General features: G+C 39.8%; 1 protein-coding gene across 3 annotated transcripts; it reads right to left on the bottom strand.

Moving 5' to 3' along the window:
* Positions 1-3,078: 3,078 nt before the first annotated feature.
* On the bottom strand, positions 3,079-9,678 carry LOC311331583 (alpha-2,8-sialyltransferase 8F-like). Of its 3 annotated transcripts, XM_084463379.1 has the most exons (9): positions 9,560-9,678; positions 9,275-9,332; positions 7,827-8,277; positions 7,079-7,162; positions 6,533-6,610; positions 5,004-5,145; positions 4,526-4,638; positions 4,280-4,372; positions 3,079-4,161 (listed from the first exon to the last, which is right to left on the bottom strand). In XM_084463379.1, exons 3-9 carry the CDS (start codon positions 7,919-7,921, stop codon positions 3,687-3,689), a joined length of 1,080 nt encoding a protein of 359 aa, XP_084319505.1. In that variant the 5' UTR covers positions 7,922-8,277; positions 9,275-9,332; positions 9,560-9,678; the 3' UTR covers positions 3,079-3,686. The 3 variants fall into 3 exon arrangements, with proteins under 3 accessions (XP_084319505.1, XP_084319504.1, XP_084319506.1); XM_084463378.1 differs by lacking the exon at positions 9,560-9,678 and having other exon boundaries at positions 7,827-9,559; XM_084463380.1 differs by lacking the exons at positions 6,533-6,610; positions 9,560-9,678 and having other exon boundaries at positions 7,827-9,559.
* Between the last annotated feature and the right edge of the window lie 10,127 nt (positions 9,679-19,805).

Raw genomic sequence — 19,805 nt, 5'->3', positions numbered from 1 at the left:
AAAACTTGCCAGGAACATAGAGGACACATCCATTAACGTGTGTTAAAAGGTTTTGCGTTGACGTCTCATTCCATGACGTCACAGCGTCAATCACAGTACTTGTCCTTAAGCCTAATGCACCACTTTGCCAGCAGGTGGCACAAAGCCGAACAAAAACAGCATCTACTATTAAACCTGTGTGTGTGTGTGTGTTTGTGTCTGCTTGTGTGTGTTTGTGTCTGCTTGTGTGTGTGTGTGTGTGTGTGTGTGCGTGTAATTAAAAAAATTAAAAAGTAAAAAGAAAACTGTAGAAGAACAAAGACTAGGACTAGGCGTCTAGGAGCAATAACTTCCCCCTCGATTCAACCGCTGTGAAAGGCGGTGCATGGGCTGTGAATACCTTGTACTGTATTGTTGTATTTATCTTCAAAATAATGATCCTGGGGATGATGGGAAGGGAGAACTGCGCTTCGGCATTGGCAGGAGTAATAGTCGCCTATGATTATTAGAATTTTTATGAAGAATGGCATGAAAAACACTCCAAGCAATTAGTCTGTAATTTATAGTTTTTACTTCTAGGGTTTTGGGGTAATTTCCTTCTTATTCAGCTTGCCGTCAAAATAATCATCTGTCAATAATGTGCAGGCCAACAAGCAATACATTAAAAAAATAAATGCATGTTTTAGGGCCTTTACTTATAGTTTAGAAAAATGCAAATGTATAAATACAAACATACCATTGCAAACCATTGCATGGTAGAGAGCCTTTATTACAAAAGGAATACCTACACAGTAAACAGTTAGATTGCAATTGTTCATTTTCACAATAGATTGCACTTCCATCTGGTAAACTCAGGATGTGAGAGGTTGAAATACTGCCCCCTTGCCAGGGCCAAGTTCTCACAACAATAAGTACCCTTAACAACAGTTTTAGAGGACAATAGTGACAAATAACTTACATCAGCAAGGAGAAAAAGGGCGTCCTCTGCCTCTTTGAAATGTGTCATTGTGACGCACAACTTGGACACCACCTCACAAACCACTGTTTCCAGTGTCCCTCTACTTCTCTACTAAGTATTGATATTAATTCACCACTTAATTTGTGCTTGTATATCTTACTAACCTGTTACCAGTATAAATGAGTTTATGTCTATGCTCACTATGGTCGCTCAGCAGAAGGTACAACAAACAAAGAACAAAAAACAAAGGCACAAAGAGCATCCGGTTGTCAGCGTGGTAAAGTTGGTTTTATATTGGACGTTGGATATTCAACACATTCTAAAAATCTATTTAGCACTGGCTTCGATGGACGAATTTGTGTCAAACCAACTTTGACGTGTTAATACAAGGCCTGCCTATATAACACAAAGCTTCTTTTGTAAAAAAAAAAACATCCTTTGATTTTCTACCACTTTAACGTTGATAAATGCTTTAAGTCTATTATGCGGCTTCACTTTTTGACTTACCCATGTCAAAACACATAGGGTGAACTCAGCTCACTGCCCTACACATAACACAAAGCTTCTTTTCTCCAAAAAAACACCCTTTGATTTTATACAATTTTTAAATGTTAAATGCTATAAATCTATTATGCGACTTGGCCTTTTCACCTACCCATGTCAAAAGACATCTGATGAACACTGCTAACTGCCCCACACATAACACAAAGCTTATTTTTTCCAAAAACCGACCTTTTGATTTTATACTATTTTAATTATGCTAAAAAAGGCTATAAATCTATTATGCAGCTTGGTCTTTTCGCCTACCCATGTCAAAAGACATCTGATGAACACTGCTAACTGCCCCACACATAACACAAAGCTTCTTTTCTCCAAAAAAACATCCTTTGATTTTATACAATTTTTAAATACTAAATGCTATAAATCTATTATGCGGCTTGACCTTTTGACATGTTAAAACACATCTGGTGAACTTAGCTAACTGTTAGACACAAACACAAAAAAAAAATTGTATAAAATCAAAGGGTGGGTTTTTGGAAAAAAATAAGCTTTGTGTTATGTGTGGGGCAGTTAGCTGGGTTCATCAGATGTCTTTTGACATGGGTAGGTGAAAAGGCCAAGCCGCATAATATATTTAAAGCATTGAAAGCATTTTTTTTTTCATTAAAAATATATATAAAATTAAACAGAGTGTTTTTTGAGAAAAGAAGCTTTGTGTTATGTGTAGGGCAGTGAGCTGAGTTCACCCTATGTGTTTTGACATGGGTAAGTCAAAAAGTGAAGCCGCATAATAGATTTAAAGCATTTATCAACATAAAAATGGTATAAAATCAAAAGATTTTTTTTTGACAAAAGAAGCTTTGTGTTATATAGGCAGGCCTTGAATTAACACATCAAAGTTGGTTTGACACAAATGCATCCATCGAAGCCAGTGCTAAATAGATTTTTAGAATGTGTCAAAAATATCCAACGTCAAATATAAAACCAACTTTACCACGCTTCGGTAGCCGAAGGCGGCTCTGCTACGCCCTAGAGTCCTGTAGTAGCCTACTCCATAACCTAACCCATGATGTTGTGCAGTATATCACGTGCTGTTTGACACTGAATGTAGCAGCATAGGTTCAGCAAAAAATAGTCTGTTGTTTGGCTTTAAAGACCGTTGAAAGCCAAAATGTCATGCATTTAGAGGAATAGAACAAGCAATTTACTCTGTAGCCTTTTATTTTCATCACAAATGTATAGAAAAATGTGGTATATATTCATTAACACAATGTCAAGGTTGCCAAATCAAAGCATATAACCTCATAGTATCAACATCAAAATCAGTTTTCGACTCACCCAAAACCGTTTGATTCCATATACGTCCTATAAGTAAATCTTTAAAAAAAACATACCCAGAATGTGTCCAGACTTTCCTATATGATATTCTAATATATATATATCTCTTTGTACAACCATAATATCCCATGTCATAGAGAAAAAAAAATCCCCAAAAAGAACTCACTGACAAACACTGTCTAATCTTATTTCAAAGAAATATTTAATATTTTAGTAGTATTTTAGTCAGTGGCTATGATTTGTGGCAAATAATTATCATGGCAACAATTTTAAAGTGTTGACATTGTGGAAATTGATGACCAGTCGACCTTTGCTGGTTACGTTATTTGGCATTAGCTTCAGCTCAAGATGGACCACTTATATTATTGTGTTAGTTTTTTATTTTTCATAAATTCTAATATAACATATACCAAAATGTGTCCTTTCATACAGGGAATCAAATTGTATTTTTAGATTTACAATCTAAAAATATATATTTTTTAAACAATGCAACAAATATTTGTGTTTTGAAAATATGTATGTTTTACATCTAATATTATTCTACTGATATTGATTTTACAAAATGGCTTTGTGGATGTACTCATCATCAATTCATAAAAAACATCATTGTGTGAATATAGATCCCAAATAAAAACATTATTGTGCATAATGTAAGACAAAATCTCTTTTGTATGATATCATCAGTGCAAACAGTGCATGTTCAGTGCAGTGCCTTCTCAGTTTACCCTATTATTTAATCAATCATTATTTAGTCATTTGTGGTGGCTTGGCATCGATACAGAATAAATAAATAAAATTAAACATCATGGTTCACTGTTGTCAAAACACATATTACAATCTTTGAGAATAAAAGAGTCAAGACATTAGGCAAAGACCAGACATGATCCAGGGAAATCAGAGCCAGGGCTGCTTACCGGCTGGACGGCCAACACTCCCCCAGGTGTATTTTGAGTACACCCTGCTCATGTAATCTCAACAAATGGTCAAACTCGGCAGGCATTGCATGAACCTTCTTCTTACTCTGTACATTGTCATAGTAGTGGTTGTTGAGGTGCTGGTGTAATAGTGGGTGTTGGTCAAAGGGCCAGAACCCATATAGGTGTACATTGGTGCAAAGTTCCAGCGCCAGGCTGGTCACCATGAAGCCAGAGCTCAGACGCTTATTCAGGCCCTTGGAGCGCCAGAAGCTGTGCAGGTTCCGAATGTACTCTGGGTTGAAGAACACCGGCCTGATTGGGCTCTTAAAGTCCTCGATGGTGTAGACGGCCCTGAGGGACGGCTGGATGTTTTTGAAGAGTGTGAATGCCGGCAGGAGCATCAGAGCATCCTTGTAGTGATGCATGCTCTCGATGAAGGGACGTCTGCGATCCAGTAGACCACTAAATCTGAGGGTGAGCAGAGGATGGGTGTTAGAGAAAGAAAGGGAATACATAAGCTGTGAAATACAAAACCAATTCACTGTGTCAAAGTCATATTGGTAGTACACAATGCAGTTGCCTTTACTTCTGATTCAGGATGCTTGGATTGGCCGTCACAAGGCCAGTCTTGTTGCCTACATCCTTGAAGAAGCTGTTCTCCACAGGAGGTAGGTTACACCTGCATCGGGGAGGAAGTCCACACTCTTATCCCTCGCAGTTCAAATTTGTATTTTATTGAAGCTCAAAATGCATCATGAACATTGTGCATTCTGAGGGATTCAGTACAATAACAACTTCCCAATGTGGAAGGAAGTAGTATGGGAGTTCCTACCTGATAACGAACTGGGCTGAATCTATCATCTCTCCACAGGTGCTATTGGACAAAATCCCTCCATTGCCAACAACAGAGCAGGTATCCCAGGGTTTGCTTGAGAACGGATGCTTCTAATCTCAAAAACAACAGTGTTTAAAAAGAATGTGCTGGATTTGATTCATAGTCTTCATTTTGGCATTATATCACATTGTTGAAAAGTGTTGGTGTCTTTTCAAAGTCCTTTTGATGAAGTTATTAAATCAAATATACTGTAAGCATTTTAACCAACAAAATTTTAAGGACAATGTAAAAGAAACATAAGAGAGAAATGTGTCTTTGGAACTGAGAAACTGAGAGAGACCTCAAAATAATAAGGAACATTGCTGTGAAATTTTATGATTGAGAAAATAGGGCAGAAAAGATGTGGCCAGATGTGGTATGGAGACTTTGATATTCTTTACTAGTCATTATAAATAAATAACAAATGCCCAATTACCTTTGCTAAGGTGTTGAATCTGTCTGACGTCACACTTATGTTTCCTTTTGCACCATCGTACTCAATCTGGGCTCCAACCGGGGTATTTTCCTGTGTCATGATGGCCTTGGTAAAACCCTGACATGTGCTTCTCAGCAGACCTCTGAGGAGCAACCAAAAGAAAACAAACATTAAAAACATAATTGAGCTGCACTGTATACAGTAGAGCATGACACATCCATTCAAATGTACGCACAAATAAGGGTGTCAACTGCTGCCAAGATGAACGGATAGAATTGTAAATATTATGTTGTTCACATTTCAGTAAATTTAATCAATTGATGACAAAGTATTTTTTTTCTTTAGCTTTCAGACCCTGACAATAGAAAGCAATGGAACCAACTACATATCCTCATGTTCTCTTCAAGTATTTTACATGCGCAGAGGGCCGCTCTGTCTGGGTGGTTCCCTCACTATTGGCCACAGCACTCAGATACTGTTTTTAAGTGAGGTCCATCCAAAATAACAGATTTAAAATGAAGCATGGTCTGAGATAGATTATACACATTGCCGATGAAAGGGGGCTACAGCAGACCAGGAGTACCTGCTTCTAACAGTGCTGGTTCTGATGCAACCAGGTTCAGTCACACTGTTGAGTTGTCTGTCATTATTCCACTCAAAAATCCATTCCAAAGCTTAATCTTAGATATACATTTTGTTGTACAAGATAATCATCATAATCATCAAGACAATCACAATAATTTCAAGTTTTTTGAAAGCGTTAATGTATCAATAAAGTAAAAGGAAGACAAAAAAGATTTTCAAAAAACCTCATACAAAAAAGTCATGAGTGCAATGCACAGGAACTTTCTGAGATCTCATACACACTGTAAAAAGGGGCATGGCACAGGCCCTTTTTTACTTTTTGACCCCATATATGAAAAAAGGCGTGCAAAGACAGGTCTTTTGTCTATACACGCCTTAAGGCACACGGTTTTATCTCCATCCCACTGGAAATGGGGAACTTAAAACTAGTGTAGTTTTACGCCTATTTACTGTTAAGTTGGGGGTCATGCCCCTTATAGTGCCCTTCAAGATGCCAAAATTCATACACACATTCCCCTGGGTCCCTGGAATCCACAGCTTAGTGTTAGGGTCAGGGTAAGTCCGCTGCACTTGGCCCCTCAAGACTCAAGACTTTCACAGAGCGATCCCATGGTGACCCCTGGTTCATAGGTCTTATGGCTGAGTTCCTATCTCTTTCCAATTACTTTAGATTCATCTATTGCAATTCCAAAGCATTTTAATGGGGCATTTGATCATTCTTTGTGAATCACTTCCTGTCTGTTGGGCTAAAGGACCCAAATGGACCCCTATGTCACCTAATTACATCACTTCCTGTAGGGCTAGATTTATGGTATATTATCTACTAAATGTAATAAACCTTAATGCCCTGAATCATATAAGAGACCAGATGTCTCTATCGGACTCCAAAGACATTCTGTGCCCTTGTATACAATAAGTGTTTGAATCAAAATCGTTTTTAGTACCTGAACTTCGTAGAGTTTTCTTGCTGTTTTTTCCATGTCTGAGAATAACGTGCCATCACTTTCTCTATAGGTGATTCCCTATGAACAAATCACAGCAAATATCTGAAATAACTGCAATAAAAACAACATTTAATAAAGACTTCAGCCAAAGTAGACGTAGGCATGAACACATTAAATATGAGTAACTATATAACTATATAACTAAATAATTGTTTTCCATGCTGTATCCTTCCAAGTGTCACTGACACCAAGATTATATTGATTCATATTTGGCCAATTTGACAAATTAATAATTGTATCAAATCCAATGTGACCTACAGTGAATTCCCATACATGTAAATGAATGTGATGTAGCTTGTGAGTAAATGCGGTGCGAGAATATGAGTTTTGGGTTGACCCTTGACCCTGATTGGTCTGTGTCATCTTGCCTTTCAATCACAGGTCTGTAAAATGCAACTTCAAAAGGGTGGATAGACAAACGGAGGGAGGGAGCAGAGCTGGCTCTGATGGCTCTGAATGAGGATGTTATGAAATGTGGGATCTCACCTGCATCCTTCACATCGTTTAGGGAGCGGCTGGATTTTCGGAGCGGGTGGTAAAGGAACAGGTAATGGTGGAGGTCTCACATCGCTATGGAGTAAAACAGTTACATAGGGAAAAGCTTTAATTTTCAGAGCTTTATATAGTAACATGGTTGAATGACAAACACACACATAAACACACAGAACTTATTAGGATGACTTTTGAATTAACCTAGCACCCCAAACCACAATTTGCCCATCTGTTGCATCTCTGTTCTAAGAAAGTTCAACCGGTCAGTCAAGTCTTTCGAAATGTGTGTTAATTTGCTACGGTTAAGGTACAGCCCTGGCCTTATCTAGGAGGGGCATGTTTCTCCTTGATGCATGACAAACCCAAGATAACCACATTAAACTGCTCAATTCTTCTTTATACAAAATGGAAAGCCGGGTCACATAGGAGTAGGCCAAATCATACACAAACACCTAAAACTTAACTTGACTATGTCCACCTATTGTTTACACATTATGAGCATCAGATGGATGATATAATGCTGATATGATATAAAGATCTGTAAACTGCTTCCTCTCACTGCTCATTCATGATTTGTTCAAAAACAAAAATGTTCCCACAATACTGATTCTTAATAAAATCTTGTGACTTCTTGTGGATGTCTTGCAATCAATTTCATAGTTAACAGTTAAACTATACTACAGTGTTAGTGTTCTTGGGGGGGAAGTGTGTGTGTGTGTGTGTGTGTGTGTGTGTGTGACACCTGTTATTGAAGACATACGAGCTGAGGGTAGTAAACACAGTTCCGATGAGGAGGGTGATCATCAAGGAGAACAGCATCTTCAAGGAGAACAGCATCTTCAATGCTTACGTCCTCTTTCTTCTCTATTCTTTGAGTTCCAACTCTCCTGAGCTCTTCAACAGGATGTCCCGTCTCTCTCTTTCTGCCCGTGAAGAGTGGGTCCTGTTTGAGCGTCCGTCTTTTAGGCTGGCACAGGCAGGATCAGCGGTAACGATTTGAGACGATTTGTTTTTTTGTTTGAATGCCTTCTGTAATTTGCATGATAAGCTTCTGGTTCTTCCAGCTCCTCAGCTGAGCTGCCGCCTGTCCCCCTCCTCTTTGGTGGTGATGACGGAAGACCGGTTTTATTGTGAGGTTGCAGACAATGATACATGACAATGGTGCTCCATGTTGCCATACAGGAGATCTCTCCCTGAGAGCCATATTGAATTATATACCCGACAGACATCTTGAATCATATATCGTTTGAAAGTTTCTAGAGCACAATGTTAGCTTGTCCATCTATGGCCATTTACTCTGTACATGTAATGATTTGCAATGAACAAGTAGAAGAGATAGCAGAGATAGCAGTAGCGAATCGTGACTCTTAAAGTTTGGCCCTCTGAACGCCCTTCCCTGTCTTGTGACAGCAGACAATCACAACTATTTAGAGAGAGAATTATGACAATTGAAATTCAAAATTCAAAACTCAAAACTTGATCATCATGGAGACTACAGATAGTTCTTGGAAGTGCTTGGCGGGCCATTGGAATCTGATTAGAAAGCGTAAATAAAGAGACAGAACTGCAAATATCTGGTGCTAATGAGTCAATAAATGCATTCATTTACAATATGAATATAGCATGCTGAGAATCACATAGGACACCATTGACATATCTAGTTACGTCAATATGTTATTTTTTTCACATACACATCATCATATTTGCCAGCCACCTGCCTTGTTGAAGTATTTTACATTTCCTTGGATATAGAGCTTTGTTGCTCGTTATTGCTTTGATTTAATTAATTTTAATTATGGTCATAAACTTGTAAGATAGTCAAGACAAATCCCATATTGATGTTTATATACGTATATATTTACAATTTTCCGGCCGCTTGTGTAACGGTTGTAAGGCAGTCGGGGATTGAGACACGTTTTTAGGAATATATTAGGTTTATTCCTTCGAAAAAGAAAAGAAAAACATGCCTTCAGGCAAAGGTGGACTGGACATGCAGCATCCGATGCAGAGCATGCAGCTTCTCTGATCCATTTTACATTAATGCAATAATACAAAAATAACAGCAATAGGAGAAATATTATTATCTTAATATCCTCATAACTTCCCATGCAAAGTGGGCATAACTGTGAGTACACAAAGTTACAGCACTTCATCATAACCTATTTACATTTAATATTTGGAGCAACATACCTTCGAAAAAGAAAATAAAAACATGCCTTCAGGCAAAGGTGGACTGGACATGCAGCATCTGCACAAGCAAAGTAAAATAACTGCATTGTATTACCCAGGCTACATTAAGCGCATGACCAGAAAACATTAACAAACTTTCTGTCATTACTTTAAAATGTAACCAGATTATCACAATGCATAGGGAATAATATCACACATGTAATATGTCGAAGTTTGCAACTTAAACACCATTTTACTATTTGAGAACTAATATACCGCAGTGAGTGCTTAGTACAGTGTACCTACCCGATGCAGAGCATGCAGCTTCTCTGATCGGGTACGGCAGAGGCGCAGGGACAAAACGCAGCAGATCCGCAATACACAAACTGTCCACCGGTGGCTCCAAATCACAAACTCAAAACAAAAAGGCTTTATTATGGCGAAAATCACATACAACACTAGACCCTATTTCTAACTCTGTTACACCTGCAGCTGCTGCTGCTACTACATCTAGCTTGCTTCCCTTCTGGCTTTACGCTGTGCTGTGTGCTTCGGCATTGGCGTCTTGCCTTAGGCTACTAGACGCACTTGTTCTGGCTCGTGTGTATGCTTGTGGTGTGTCGGTGGTGGCGTGAGTGCTTGTACCGAATGGTTGTGAGTGATTTGAATGGTGGTTGCTTGTCTGATGTTCTAACCAAGTCATTCATTGGAGTTATGTGTTTCTTTATTCATTCTTAGTTTAATTTGTGTTATGTGTTTCTTTATTCATTCTTAGTTTAGTTTGTGTTACGTGTTTCTTTATTCATTCTTAGTTTAATTTGTTATGTGTTTCTTTATTCATTCTTAGTTTAGTTTGTGTTATTTTTGTATTAATTTAATCCGGGGGGGTTAACCCAGTACTCATTGGGCAAAGTTACATCTAAGGGGCTGTACAGGGTTGCTGCCTATAGGGCCTTTCTTGGTGTGATTTTGTTTGTTGTTCTTTTTGTTGATTTGGTTTGGGTTTGTTGTTTTTAATCTTTGTTCATATTGATTTGATTTGTGGTGATTTACAAGTGTGGCAGACTTGGAGTTGATTGTTTTATAGTTGGATTATTATTTGTAGTTTTTATTCTGTTTGCTCACAAAGCCTAGGCCTGGGCCACTGCTACACTGTCCAAACTGCTGTCACTATAACAGTGTTTGTTCTGGGGATAATCCCTCATTTTTTAAAAACTTTTCTACTTTTTTTTACTGCAATGAATTACATTTAAATAAATGAATGAACATTTGAGGAATCCTGAATCTGTCACATTCATTTGGTTGAGTGGACTGTCTGGGGTAACTTGGGATAACCTTGTTTGGGGTGGACTCTCGTAGTGGTAACACATAGACATAGACTCAGTAGAGGCCGAATAGCAGAAATCTGCTATTCAAAAGGTAACATTAAATCACAGGACACATGTATATAAAATATATATTGTACAGGTGCACACTCTGATCAGCTAATTACCTCAAATTCCTGCAAAGGTTTCCTGAGCCTTTTAATGGCCTCTAAGCCTCAAAAGGTCATCGCTAAAGAAGCTGACTCGTTCACAGAGAGCTGTATCCAAGCATATTCATAGAAAGATGAGTGGAAGGAGAAAGTGTGGTAGAAAGAGGTGTACAAGCAATAATTTATTTAATTTGTAATGCACTTTTCATCGGCACGATCTCAAAGTGCTACAATAAAAACAACAAAGCAGGGTTAAAATCACTATGTGGTTAACATTTAAAGGCCTTTCTAAATAAAAAGGTTTTCAGGCCTGTTTTAAAAGAGTCTAAGCTCTGAGCAGCCCTCAGCTGGGTTGGGAGGCTGTTCCAGAGGCGTGGTGCAGCCGAGCAAAAGGCTCGGTCTCCCATGGTGGAAAGCCTGGTCCTAGGGACTTGGAGGAGCAGAGTATTGGTGGATCTGAGGGTGCGGGTGGTGGACTGTAAGGTGATGAGTTCTTGGAGGTATGTGGGTGCAAGTCCATGAATGCATTTATGGGTAAGTAACAGGATTTTGTAATTGATACGGGATGAAACAGGGAGCCAGTGCAGCGATTTGAGGATGGGAGTGATATGTTCGTGTTTACGGGCCCTCATCAGGACCCTGGCAGCGCTGTTTTGGATGTATTGCAGCCTCTGGATGGTTTTGCCAGGTATCCCGATGAGGAGCCCGTTACAGTAGTCCAGCCTTGAGGAAATGAAGGCATGGACCAGTTGTTCTGCTGCTGGGAGGGATAGAATGGGGCGGAGTTTGGAAAAGTTGCGGAGATGGTAGAATGAAGTTTTGCACAGATGTTTTATGTGATCGTTGAAGGTCAGGTGGGGGTCAAACCTGACTCCCAGGTTTGTTGCTGAGGAGGAGAAAGGAATGATCTGTCCGTCAAAGGTAAGTTGAGATATGGGTGAGGAGTGAACCTGATGTGGGGTACCAATGAGGAGTGCTTCCGTTTTATTGCTGTTTAGTTGAAGGGAGTTGTTATTCATCCATGTCTTGATTTCCTCAAGGCAGGAGGTGAGGGATGACAGGGCTGTGGAGGGGTTAGGGGCGGTTTTGATGTATAATTGTGTGTCATCAGCATAACAGTGGAAGGAGAGTCCGTGTTTGCTGATGACTTGACCGAGGGGGAGCATGTAGGTGGTGAAGAGGATGGGGGCAAGGACTGACCCCTGGGGGACACCACAGGTGACGCGGAGTTTCCTGGACTCACATCCTCCGAGCGAGACATGTTCAGTCCTATCTGAAAGATAGGACTTAAACCACTGTAGTGCGTTGTCTGTCAGTTGGACGATGTTATGGAGATGCTCAAGGAGGATAGTGTGGTCCACGGTGTCGAAGGCTGCGGTTAAGTCCAGAAGGATGAGAAGTGATGGTGACCCTGAGTCAGCGGCCATCAGAAGGTCATTCGTCACCCTGAGCAAAGCTGTCTCGGTGCTATGGGCTGAACGAAAGCCTGACTGAAATTTTTCAAACAGGTTGTTATGTGTGAGGTGGTCCTGGAGCTGTGTGGCAACTGTTTTCTCGAGTATCTTGGATAGAAAGGGGAGGTTTGAGATAGGCCTGTAGTTTGCGAGATTGTCCGGGTCCAGGGAGGGTTTCTTCAGGAGGGGACGGATGACAGCAGCTTTGAGAGCAGGTGGGACATGAGCAGTTTGAAGTGAAAGGTTAACAGCCTGAGTGATAATTGGGGTGAGGATGGAGGCAATAGGGATAACCGCTGCCCTGAGAGGATTGTCAAGCAAAGGCCATTCTAAAATGTGTAGTCCAGTGTGAAGTTTCCACAGTCAGGGATGATTTGGGGCACCATGTCATCTTCTGTTGTTGGTCCACTGTGTTTTATCAAGTCATCAAGTCAACGCAGCCGTCTACCAAGACGTTTTAGAGCACCTCATGATTCCTGTTGGTAAGCTTTGTAGAGAAGCTGATTTGATTTTACAGCAGGACTTGGCACCTGCCCACACTGCCAAAAGTACAAATACCTGGTTTAATGACCAAAGGATTACTGTGCTTGATGGGCCAGCAAACTTGCCTGATCTGAACCCCATTGAAGATTTATGGGGAATTGTCAAGAGGATGATGAGAGACACGAGACCCAACAATGCAGACAAGCTGAAAGCCGCTATAGAAGCGACCTGGGCTTCCATTACACGTCAGTACAGCCAAAGGCTCCATGCCACTCTGCATTGATGCAGTAATTCATGCAAAAGGAGTCCCAACCACATACTGAGTCCATATACAAGAACATACTTTTCAGCAGGCTGACATTTCGTGAGCTGTAAGCCATAATCATCAAGATTAATACAAATAAAGGCTTTAAAGACTTCACTTTTGGTGTAATGAATCTATATAATATATGACTTCACTTTTTAAATTGAATTATTGAAATTAATGAACTTTTCCACAATATTCTAATTCATTGAGATGCACCTGTACATATTGTCATTCTACTATGCACTTATTCCCACTATTCATGATGTAAATCGAATAAACTCAGAACATGTCAAGCAGCTCTTCGTGCTCCGTGTTCCTTGTGGTCACATATTCTCCACCATGGTTTTTCGTGCTCCATGAGGATGCTCCAATCGCTGGGAGAAAGGAGTATGGATGTACTCCTCCTCACCGACGCAAGGAAGAGAAACTAATGGTTGGCTCAATATGGCAGGCATCCAACTAATCAAAGATTACATGATAAATGTTTAACTTATTAAAATGAGCACTGAAATGCTTGATAAAAGATCGACAAAACGGATTTGTGTGTGGGAAGTAAACTGCCTTGAAAATACATTCAGCTGTGTGGAGTCTAACAATCCTATCCCAACTCCAGTTGAATTCCATAGCCAGGATCGGTGAAAAATGCCAAAATCAACATAATCTTGCTGCAGAAATCAGCATATTAGTGAACTAAAGACTTCAAGGCTAGTCCTCTTTGTTGTCCCTCCCAAGAAGCCAATGATTTAATTTACCCAATTGAGGAACTATTCAGGACCAAACTGATTCCTCCCTCATTGAGCTAGCTAACACAGTAGGTGTCTTGTTGGAAGAAGCTCAGGCAATCTCCAGCTGGCTTCCGGCATCCTGTGTAGTACAAGAAAAACAGTTCAGGTTGAGAATTGAGGCAAAAAATCATCAGAAAAAAACAACACTTAAAAGATGGCCATCTTGGAAAGCAAGAGCCAATCCAAAAATATGAAAAGGAACATCAGCAGCCAACATCTAGCACCCAGCACACCTCACTGCTCCTCCACCTGCCAGTGCCCAGCACACCTCACTGCTCCTCCACCTGCCAGTGCCCAGCACACCTCCCTGCTCCTCCACCTGCCAGTGCCCAGCCAACCTCCCTGGCCAGCCATCTTGGGACATGCAAATAAATGCAAATTTGCATTTATTTGCATGTCCCAAGATGCAATGTAACCATTCACTTGACCTGAAATTGGCTTTCAACTCAGTAACCAATCGGTTTTCAGGAAAGTACTTATATTTCTTCGCTAATCATTGCATGTACAGATGAAATGGCCGTATATGGACTAGCTAACATTGTGCTCTAGAAAACAAGCTTTCAAATGAAATATGATTAAAGCGTTTACATGGAAAACGCTTACAAAGAGGAAATTTAAGCAATCTGCAGTTGACGGATCGGTATAAAATAGACAATTAATAATGTTTATATATGTTATTCAAGATTGTTTTTACCTTTTTTTTAGGAAAGTATGGTGTGGGAGTGTGTGTGTGGATGATGGCTGGTTGAATCAGCCTCACCCGTCCCGAGTCAGACTGACTGGACAATGGGCTGGGTGAGGCTGCACCACTGTTGCACATTGAACAATAAATGTGCACGTTAAACCAGCTTTAACCATACACACACTCGGGTAGACATTTTGTCCTCAATCTCTTTCTTACAATAAACTGGTCTTCAAACAGCAACACCCTTTGTCCGGATAAGCCCAATAAAAGACACCTAGGTGGGGTGTGTTGTGGACCGTCGTCTAATTGAACTATGTCCAGATCTGAACATTCTCTATCTTTTGCATCCATACATGTCATGCATGTGCCAGGGCACATACAAGGGCCATGCTGGTGAATGCTAGGCTGAGGAGCTGGAAGAACCAGAAGCAGGACCCAGGGTTCACCTGGTGTCCTCAGGGTATGTTGAAGAGCACATGAGAGTTGTAACTCACAGAAGAATAGAGAACAAAGGGAGGGAGGGGACAGTATGTTGAACAGCACAGGAGAGTTGTAACTCACAGATTCAAGATTCAAAGGTTTTTATTTGTCACATACTCATGCAGGATGTGCATTGAAATGTTTGTGTGACATACTCTGTATTTTCTGTGCCTTAAAATAGAAATAAAATACAACAGAATAAAATACAATATACGTTTTAACAGAAATATATATATAGATAAAAAAGAGACGTCACAAACATAAACATTGAAGATGGTGTTGTCTTTGAAGATGGTGTTCTCCTTGATGATCAACCTCCTCATCCACCTCCAACCTCCTCATCTCGTACGTTTTTAACGACAGGACACACACATTTGATTCATTGATTTGGAATGACCAATACTACAACACCACAGAATCCAAATATTAATAAAGAGCCTATTATGTCTCACCCAACAACACAAACACTGTGCAAGTATTTACAACTCAGTAGATAAATATATAGTTATATCAAGGCTAGAGATGACAGTGCCTTCTCCCTATGCAGACTGCCTATGACACACACACACACACACACACACACACACACACACACACACACACACATTTTGGTGTTTGAGCACAAACGGCATGCATGAGCAGTAAGATGAAGCAGTTTACAGGCCATCTTAGTCTCTTCCTTAGCACGTTCGTGGCAGACCTACCCCCATGCATCCTTGCTTATTTTTGTCCATTTTGTTTAAAACTTTCCAAACACCTCTGTCCTGTAGAACACTTATTTCTTATTTTAGGCTATCTGCAGTTTACAAGTAATGGATCATAATATGTATATGATATGATGTGTATGCATATTAATAGATTTAATGAATGCATGACAAATTTAATTTGGTTATCTTGGGTTTTTCATGCTACAAGGCGAAACATGCCCCTTCTAGTTAAGGGCTGTACCTTAGCCTTTGTTATTTTACACGTTAATACGTTTTGAAGGCACTTGACTGACCTTAAACTGTTGTAGAACAGATATAGCCTGGAACTCCAGAGTCACATCTAGAAAGCTATAGGGTGTGTGTGTGTTTGCCATCCAACCATGTCACTATATCAAGCTCTTGAAAAGTAAAGCTTTTCCCTATATAACTGTTTCACTCCATAGCGATGTGAGCCCTGCACCTTTACCTGTTCCTTTACCGCCCGCTCCGAAAACCCAGCCGCCCCTAAACGATGTAAAGGATGCAGGTGAGAGCCCATATTTCAGTATGGGCTCTGTGATACTCTGTGTTCTTCAACCCAGAGTACGTCTGGAACCTGCACAGCTTCCGGCGCTCCAAGGGCCTCCTGAGCATGCGTCTGAGTTCTAGCTTTATGGTGGCCAGCCTGGCGCTGGAACTTTGCACCAATGTACACCTACATGGGTTCTGCCCCTTTGACCTACACCAGCTATTACACCAGTCCCTCATGTGACAACCCGGCACAGTGAGTGACCAGCCTTCAGTGTTGTGCAAGTTAACACATGAACTAGTTCAAAGTTCAGTTCATACAAAAGAAAATGAATAAATTCACGTTCATAGTTCACCAACTCAGTTTTGAACTAGTTCATGTTCAGGGGCCGTATTCACAAAGAATCTTAGGGCTAAAAGTAGGTCATAAGTGGCGAATTTAGGAGTAACTCCTAAAAATAATGGGCGTGTCAGTCTTAAATTTAGGACTCCTAACTTTTTTCACTAAGAGCAATTCACAAAGTATTTTAGGCCTAAAAGTAGCACCTAAGTCTAGGAGAGCTTAAAAGTCCTCGAGAGGACTCCTAACTCAGTAAGACCTATTCACAAAGAATCTGAAAATGGCTGCGAGACGAAATGTTTTGGAGACAATGGAAGACTGTGAATTGATAAGGCGATATAGGCAAAATCGTGAGGGTATCAAACTTGTGGTTGAATTAGTGAATAACACTCCGATAATTAGCAACAGGGAAAATGCAACTTTGCAATGACGACGATTTAGGAATATCGCAACCATCAGTGATGGTTAAAACACACGGGTGCAATGTTACAAATGTACCTTTAATCATCCTTAATTATTTAATATATAAATATAAATAAATGACTTAACCCATCATTATTTGTCTCATGTATTAATAGTAATACAACACTTTAATCATCATTATTTATTTCAAATAAAAATAAATGGTTTGAAGTAAAAAATAATAGGCCTATAACTACTCTTACTTATGATTACTATCTAATCATTTATTGTAAGATAATTTATTGTATTGAGTTTATAATCAGCTCAGTAAGGAGTCGGGAGTCGGACCATTTGGGCTTTCGCTTGCGTTTCACGTTGTCTTCTCCTTCATTCATCATGATAGGAGGACTTGAACGGCGGTATGGGCTGATATTTAAAGTGTTTAGTGGCGTAGCCACGGGTGTGCATGGGTGTGCCTGGGACACCCAGGCGTGGTCCTGGCACACCTAAATATTTTCAGAATTAATTCATTGCAACGATTTCTTTCAATTTAAAGCAAAATGTGACAGAGAGCGCGGTGAGCGGTGCGCGTTGCACTAGGACTGCGTAGTGACCGGTCTAGGTCCACGCACTCGCTACCACAGAAGCGGGGTTGTGAAGGAAACCCCCCTATTGGATTTTGCGATTATATCCATACATTTCATTCCCCCATGTACAGCGTGGATTGATTTAGTGGAGAGCCAGGGCTGCTTTCAGGATGGTCGTATCGATCGCTCCGGACCCTGGCTTCCACTGGACACTTGCAGCAGTTATTCTAATAGCGTTCCGGTAAATCACTGAACTTGAGGCCACCCAAACTCTCACAGGCGCACCTTAATTACAATCTCTGGCTACGCCCAAACTTTAAGTGCTGGAAATATGCTCATTGGATAATAGTTTGCAGGGTGCTTTTAATTACTTCCTTGATATAATGCAATTTACGTATTTTTATTGTTTGCTTTGGCTCTCTTTTTAACGTGCATACAACGTCATTATCGTGGTCTGCACAAACTTGTCATCGTGCGTGTATTCTGCTAACTGCACTGTCCATAACTATTTGATAGGACTTAATTTGTAGCCTAGGCTATTTCCTTATTTTTCGTTGATTTAGTGGGCTCGTTTGTGGGAAGTTGCGCATGAGTTTCACGGAGACCGCCGGCACTCAACAGCCAATCACCGTACTCACCGCTTCAAAACTCGTTCACGAGAATCGACGTAAGGGGGCGTTAGGGGGCGTTACTAGTTCACTCTTAGTGATTTATCCTTAGTATGAGTAGGTCTCAGCGGCTTTGTGAATAACTTTTAAGAAAAAACTCCTACATAAAATGTTTTAGCGCGAGTTAGGAGCACTCCTAGCGGTAAGATAAAAAGCTTTGTGAATACGGCCCCTGATGACTATGGATCTGTGACCTGGTTATAAAAAAACTATTGAAAGAAGAAGGAAGTAAATTATTGAAAAACTGGAACACAAAAGTGCCAATCTGAAGAGTATTAACATCATATATGCTTAGCAACTTTAGACTTTGAAATAGTGGAGCACTATGAGCGTTCCAACTGGAGTTGGTTACAGTTCTAACAAATTTTTTTTGTAATAAAAAAAGAGTCGACACTGGTTTTATATGTGCTTGCCCATACTATATTGCCATAGGATATAAAGGGATAAATAAGGCAGTAATATAAATCCATAACATTTTTTCTTGACAGCACGGGTCTTACTCGTTGTATAACCCCAATGTTTCTCGCTAATTTATTGGACACCGTTGATATGTTTTTTCCAACTGAGTTTATTATTGATAAAAAAAAACTAAAAACTTTATACTGGAAACATTTGTAAGTGCATTGTTCGCCATAAAAATGGGTTGGATATGATCAGATAAAATAATATTTTTAGGCTTAAATATCATATAAGCACACTTCTCTACATTAAGGGATAATTTGTTGAATTTGAACCAGTTATCCAAGCGATCAAGTACGCTATTCATACGAGCAATCAACTTGTGTTCGTCTTTATCGGTAATGAAAATGTTTGTGTCATCGGCATACAAAATAAAAAGAGCTTCCTTAGATATTAAATGCAAATCATTTATGTAAATAAGGAATAAAACAGGTCCAAGTATGGAACCTTGAGGAACTCCGCACTGTAGATGACTATAAGTTGAGTTAGCGCCATTCCATACTACATATTGTTTCCTGTTGAACAGATAACTTTGAAACCAATCAAGCTCAATCCCAGAAACTCCATGGGCCTGAAACTTAGTCAATAATATATTCGGATCAACAGTGTCAAAAGCCTTGGATAAATTAGTGAACACTCCAATTGTGAGTTCCTTGTTGTCTAAAGCTGTAGATATTCTGTTAACTAATTGGACCAGGGCCATAGAGGTAGAATGTTTGACACGGAAACCATACTGATAATCATACAATAGGTTATTGTCTTTAAGATGTGTAATTAATCTATTATATACATTTTTTTCGAGTATTTTGGAGAAGCAAGGTAATAAAGAAATTGGTCTATAGTTTGAAAATATTGATCGATCCCCATGTTTAAATATTGGAATAACCTTAGCCCATTTCAGTTGGTCTGGTACTACACCTGTTTGAAGAGAACAGTTAAAAATATGACACAGTGGTTTTACAATAGTGGGGAGACACAGCTTCACTAATTTCATTTTGAGAGCATCAAAACCAGCACTTGTTGACTTTAGACTTGATACAACATCACATATTTCTTTTTCATTCACTGGAGAAAAAGTAAATAATGGGTGACTGGAATTAAATCCTGTACCATGAGAATAAAGTGGTGTTTGAGGGATTTTTGCAGCCAAAGCGGGACCAATATTGACAAAATAATGATTAAATTCTTCTGCAATTTCAGTAGGATCCTCAATA

The sequence above is a fragment of the Micromesistius poutassou genome (genome assembly GCF_964030765.1).
Source record: "Micromesistius poutassou genome assembly, chromosome: 1".
In the NCBI taxonomy this organism is placed as follows: Eukaryota; Metazoa; Chordata; class Actinopteri; order Gadiformes; family Gadidae; genus Micromesistius; species Micromesistius poutassou.
This window is presented reverse-complemented; position numbering and strand designations above follow the sequence as displayed.